At 41.1% G+C, this 6,000-nt stretch overlaps 1 protein-coding gene across 2 annotated transcripts in view; it reads left to right on the forward strand.

Annotated features, from left to right (window-relative positions):
• The window catches only part of ttyh1 (tweety family member 1), a 28,677-nt gene extending 23,424 nt beyond the window's left edge, over positions 1-5,253 (forward strand). For both annotated transcript variants that reach the window (XM_067393359.1, XM_067393360.1), the window contains 2 exons: positions 4,002-4,080; positions 4,496-5,253. In XM_067393359.1, coding sequence (XP_067249460.1) covers positions 4,002-4,080; positions 4,496-4,579 — 163 coding nt within the window. In that variant the 3' untranslated portion in view covers positions 4,580-5,253. The remainder of the gene's footprint in view (positions 1-4,001; positions 4,081-4,495) is intronic.
• The last annotated feature ends 747 nt before the right edge of the window (positions 5,254-6,000 follow it).

The following is a 6,000-nucleotide window of genomic DNA, read 5'->3' on the forward strand; positions in this document are numbered from 1 at the left end:
ATACTGAGGTTATGGGGTCTCACTTGGCAGCCCAATCAACTTTAGGTAGTAAGAAAATGGGCCAATGAAGATTGGCGATTGAAATTTGCATGGCAAGCCACTCCCCCGGACAAACAGGTATATAAACTGGCCGGTAACTCACTCATTCAGCTTTTTGCTTCAGAGCTGAGTGGTTGTCTCTACAGCACTCTGCCAATTTGCTTTCGCTTGAGAGGAGACGTTCTGCAGTTAGAGATAAGGTGCAACTGTTCGCCCCACAGTTGCACCGATAAGTGCTGAGATCTCACCCCTGGGCCCCTGTTAAGATTGAAAAAGGTGGAGAGTCCCCTCCGCTATTCCCCGCTCTGGTCACTCTGCACTGCAGAGAACCACTTTGGTTAATACACAGGGTGATCTATGGATTGTAGTGGGTGCCCCCTTCTGGGAGATGGCGCTGCATAGCATTGTCCTGCCCTGGTACCTTTCTTCCCAGAGATGCATGAGGAGGTCACAAAGTCATGGAAGGCACCTTTTGATATCCGAAGCTGTTTTGCTGCTTCCTCCACTCTCACTTCCCTCGATGCTGGGGCAGCCAAGGGTTATGCAGAGATTCCTCAGGTGGAGCATGCAAATGCCGCCACCTGGCGGATTCATCTACACCTCCCATCCAAGCGCTGTAAGGTCCCGGCCATGCTTGCCACCAAGGCTTACAGTGCTGCTGGACAGGCTTCCACCACTCTGCATGCTATGGCTCTTCTGCAAGTCCATCAGGCCAAAGCACTAAAAGGACTGCACATGGGTAGTTCTAAGCCGGGATTAATGCAGGAACTGTGCACAGTGAACTCACCCTCAGGTTGATGAAAGTCATGGCTCAGATCCTCAGCCAAACAATGTCAACTTTGGTGGTCCAGGAATGCCATCTCTGGCTGAACCTGGCTGAGATGAAGGAAGCCATCAAAGTCCGCTTTCTCGGCCCCCCTCTCTCAGGCCGGCCGCTGTGGCGACACTGTCGAGGATTTTGCTCAGCAGTTTCTGGCAGTACAGAAGCAGATGGATGCGACTAAACATATCTTGTCCCGGCGGGATGCTGCTGCTACCAGACTTCCGAGGGCTACCCCTCCACCTGCCCATCGCAGAGGGCATCCCCCTGCAGCGTCTACATCTGCTCTGGTGCAGCAGGCAACATCAAGGGCGCAACGCCGAGCCTCCTGGAGGAAGGGCAACCCAGAGATAGAGGGAACTACTCTTTTCTAGGAGGTGGTGAAAGCACCGCTCCTTCCCCCAGAGAAGGGCTGGATGGAGAATCTTTTGTTTTGTTTTTTTTTTAAAAAAAAGAGTTTATTTCTGGTACCTAAAATTTCAATAAAAGAGCAGTTTCCTCAGTCTCTGGGACACGCGGCACGGTTTGAGAGCAAGCAAAGCTGCAATTCCTCATTCTCAACCCCCTCTTCTCTCACCACAGTGCAGGAGTTTGTGGTTCGAGGACACAACACATCTCCAGCCAAACCTGTGGAGCCACACCACACTCACTGCCTCTACTTCAGGATGCTATGCCTCCTGGGTTGGGCCTCAGCGCTCTACCTCACTGCCCCTCTGCGGGTACATCTGTAGTTCCGCTGGCACCACCAGTGTCTGGGGGCCTGGCTAGCACTTCACAGCCCGTCTCGTTAGCTCATTCAGACGATCAGACACGGTTATACCATTCAAATGCTGTCCCGCCGGGTTCACCAGTGTCCTGTTTACCTCAGTGTCAAACAAAGATGCCCCTGTCCCTGTCCTGTTGGCGAAGGATGCAATAGAGCTGATACATCCAGCCGAGATGAAATCAGGGTTTTCCAGCCCGTACTTCATTGTACCTAAGAAAGGCGGTGGGTTACGGCCGATCTTGGATCTGCGTGTCTTGAACCAGGTCCTTCAATCGACCTGAAGGACGTGTACTTTCATGTTTGATTTTGCCTTGACACAGACCATTCCTACAGTTTGCTTTTGAGGGTTCGGCATACCAGTACAAAGTCGTCCCCTTCAGGCTGTCCCTGTCTCCTTGCATCTTCATGAAGGTCGTGGAGGCTTCCCTTGCCCTGCTAAGGGATGTGGGCATTCGCATTCTTAACTGTCTCGAAGACTGGCTCTTTCTAGCTCACTCTTGACATTTGTTGTGCAAACACAGGGACCTGGTGATCAGGTACCTCATCCATCTGAGACTTCGGGTCGACTGGGAAAAGAGTAAACTCTCCTCTGTGCAGAGTATCTCTTTTCTCGGTATGGAGTTAGACTCTCACAAACAAGCATGCCCAGTCAGATTGGAGGTCAGCAGATGGGAGAGGCTGTCTCTAAACATATATTGGCCCTCATTCCCTGAAGAAGGGAACAGAGACATTAGATCAATACTGATGTTATGGGGTCTCTCTTGGGAGCCCAATCACCTTCAGGTAGTAAGAAAATGGCCCAATGAAGATTCGTAAGTGAGATTTGCATGGCAAGACACTCCCCTGGACATAGGGGTATATAAGCTGGCTGGTAACTCAATCATTTGGTATGCCAAGGCAATGGCATCCACTATCAAGTGGATTACAAGAGTAACCGAGACATTTTGTGGTTTTGCTATTAAAAAACAAACAACGAAGTCAAGCCCAGCTGATAAAAAGTATCACAAAAGTAACATAATTTTCCATAAAAAGTAATTAAGTAATGCAATTAGTTAATTTTTTTAGAGAGTGACACAATATTGTAATAGATTACTTTTAAAAGTAACTTTCCACGACACTGATCATGTGACACTGGAGACTGGAGTAATGGCTGCTGAAATTCAGATTTTCCATCACAGGAATAAATTACATTTTAAAATGTATTACAATAGAAAACACTTCATTTAAATTATAATAATATTTTACAGTGTTACTGTTTTTATTGTATAATTTAAAAAAATGCAGACTTGTTGAGCATAATAGACTTACCGACCCCAAACCTTTGAATGGTACATTTTTAAACCTGAATTAAAAAACACTATATAGTATATTTGTCCATTTTGTACATCTTTATTTTTGAATTAATAAACTGATTATTTTTAAGTGCCACTTCTAGTCTTCCATATATGTCTAGGTTTTAGAAACTCACAGATTATATGTTATATAAACAGATATGCATCTAGTTTGTGTTATGAATGACCTTTGCACTATAAAACATACATATATAGGCACACATGCATAAAAATATAGAAACAAGTGTCATGCAGGAAGACAAACACATAAAGCTCCAGTCACACACAGACAGGTAGACAGGTAGGTGTGAGATGGAGTGCACAGACAGACAGACAAACACATGCACACACAGACAGACACACAGACAGGTGTATATGTCACAGTCTAGCCAAAAAACAGACATGAGTCCAGAGGTCTGTCTGTCTGTGTGTCTGTCTATTGGTCTGTCCGTCATTGCAAGACAGACTTAGATCCACCAATCAGAGACGATGCACAATATAGGTAAAGTCCCGCCCCCTCTGATATTTCTGTCCGCTGTCAAAAATCATGCTGTCCAAACTACATCACTCTTTTCAAATCTATTGCAATCTGCCTTGCAGTTTCTCTCTCCCTGCTTTATTACATTCCCTGTTTCTCTCTCTTTCAATTATTCTGTTTTTAAATATCATATTTGCTGTTTTCATGACAGAAACACTTTTTCTCATTCACATTTCACATGTGCTTTAAAATTAGATAAATCCAAATTCTGTTAACTAAATTTATATTTATATATATTTTACATTCACTTCTCCATTTAATTATCCTTCTCGGTCCCCTTAGATTCTTTTAGAAAAAGATCCAAAGATTCTTAAAGTGAAAATGTCACATCTCTCTAACTCTCTTACACCTTTTCTCTTCCTTTTTCCACCCTGGATCCTGGCTCCCTGCTCTGTGTCCCTTGGTGTGGCATGTCATTCTTCTCTTTCTCTTTGCTGTCTGCTTCCTTTCTTCTTCATTGTCCCCTTGACCTTGCTCCTCTCTGCACCTCTCTCTTTCTCTATGCAGGACTCCAAACGTTTCCTCCAATGGCAACCCTGGTTATGAGAACCTGCCTTTGAGTGACAGGCAGTCCCCACCCCCCTCTGTGAGTTCCCTTGTCTTTGTGACATCACTGCAATCTGTGGCATTCTCATGATTCCTTGTGTTAAGGTTCAAACAGACTGACAGACAGATCAGATCGAATGACCATTCGCTAAGCCCCGCCTTAAAATGTTACTGACCAATCGTCATCTGTCCATATTATCAGACAACCTTTTGCTCTTTTTTAATGCAATCCTATAAAGAAGCTTGGCTGACTTAGCAACGTTAACCAAAGGGGCGGAGCTTAGTTAAGGGTTTAAATGTAATTGTGAACATCTGTAGGATAAATAAGATATATATATGTGCACATATTAATATTTTTAAATTAATATTTACTTTTCTTTCCTTCCTTTGTGCTCCTCCACTTGTGGATCTGGCTGCTCTTCTGACTACTTCAATGCGGTTCTCTGAAAGTACAGTACTCTCCCAGCATGCTGACTGGCTACGGCAGCAGTCAATCACACCCCAACCCGTCCCTTTCAAGAAACCTGTACTCGCACTAATTATTTTTCTGTATAGTAGAAAAGAAAGATATATAGCAAGGTTTAGTTTTCATATGGATGGACACTTTATGAGACGAGAGACTAATTTAAAACTCTAGATGTTAAATATCTGTGTGTAACGTCAGTACCATTAAGTCTTTTGGTTGTAACAGACTTACAAAATGAGTGACAGATAAAGCCATCCGCTTCATTTAGTCGTACGATCCTATCACTTCCTCTCCCTCTAGTGTCATGCTGTACATATAGCTGGTGGAAACAAGATGGTATTGACGTTACAGTAGTGGTCTATTTTTAAATGTATAACCACTTTATTTTGGAGTTTTTATATTGTTATATGTAGTCACAGATGCATAGTGGCGATGGCACAATTTCTTTGTATGATTATGCCGTTTTCTCTTCACCTTTCTTTTTTTTTACTATTTGACAGGACCCTATTTTATAAGTGGTAATTCTGTATTACCTTGTATACCCTCTGATACTATATGATTATTTATTTATATAAATATATGAATATATATTCACTGTATAAACGTTTGATTGTTAATGCATTTTGATGATCAAAAAAAAAAAACCTGTAAAACAATGTTGAGGGCTAGTGTGCGTTTCCTCTGCTGGCTCTGAGCAATACTACTGCGTTTTGCCAATTGCAATGCAATGGCCACAATGTAAGCAGCAATAATCATCAGGACATCTTGCAAACATCATTTGTGTCTGTGTGTCAGAGGTCTTCATGACATGTTCAGTATATATATATATATATATATATATATATATATATATATATATATATATATATATATATATGAAATTGCATTGATTCCTTCTCTTGGCTATCAACCTGTTGTTAATCCTTAAAAAATGAGTTTCTATGGTTCAATGCTCCTTTTGAATGGCATCCTTTTTCACTACAGAGTCTAATATAAATGAAATAAAAATAGAGTAACAACAGTGTAATGTCTGAAAATGTTTTTGTTGCAAAGCACTGCAAGCATTCTGCTATATAAACCTATACTGGGTTATTACAGTAGGTCAGAAATGAACTTTTTCTTTATATTCGGGGCAATATTTTCAATCATAATATTAATTTTTATAATATTACACAATATATAATTCACATAATATTTTATTTATTGGTAACACTTTACAATAAAGTTTCATGCGTTATAAACTAACAAAGAGCAATATATTCTTACAGCATTTATTAACCTTTGTTAATGTTATTTATTAAGATTTAATATTTATGTTAACTAAAGTTAATAAATGCTGTAGACATATTGATCATTAGTTAATAATAACTACTGTAATTAACTAATGTTAACAAATCAAACCTTATTGTAAAGTGTTACCTATTTATATTAAATAATATTTAAGCATTAAATATTAAGCAATTTCAGCTGTCTAACCAACTAAAAAACAGCATG

The sequence above is a fragment of the Chanodichthys erythropterus genome, chromosome 2 (assembly GCF_024489055.1).
Source record: "Chanodichthys erythropterus isolate Z2021 chromosome 2, ASM2448905v1, whole genome shotgun sequence".
Taxonomy (NCBI): domain Eukaryota; kingdom Metazoa; phylum Chordata; class Actinopteri; order Cypriniformes; family Xenocyprididae; genus Chanodichthys; species Chanodichthys erythropterus.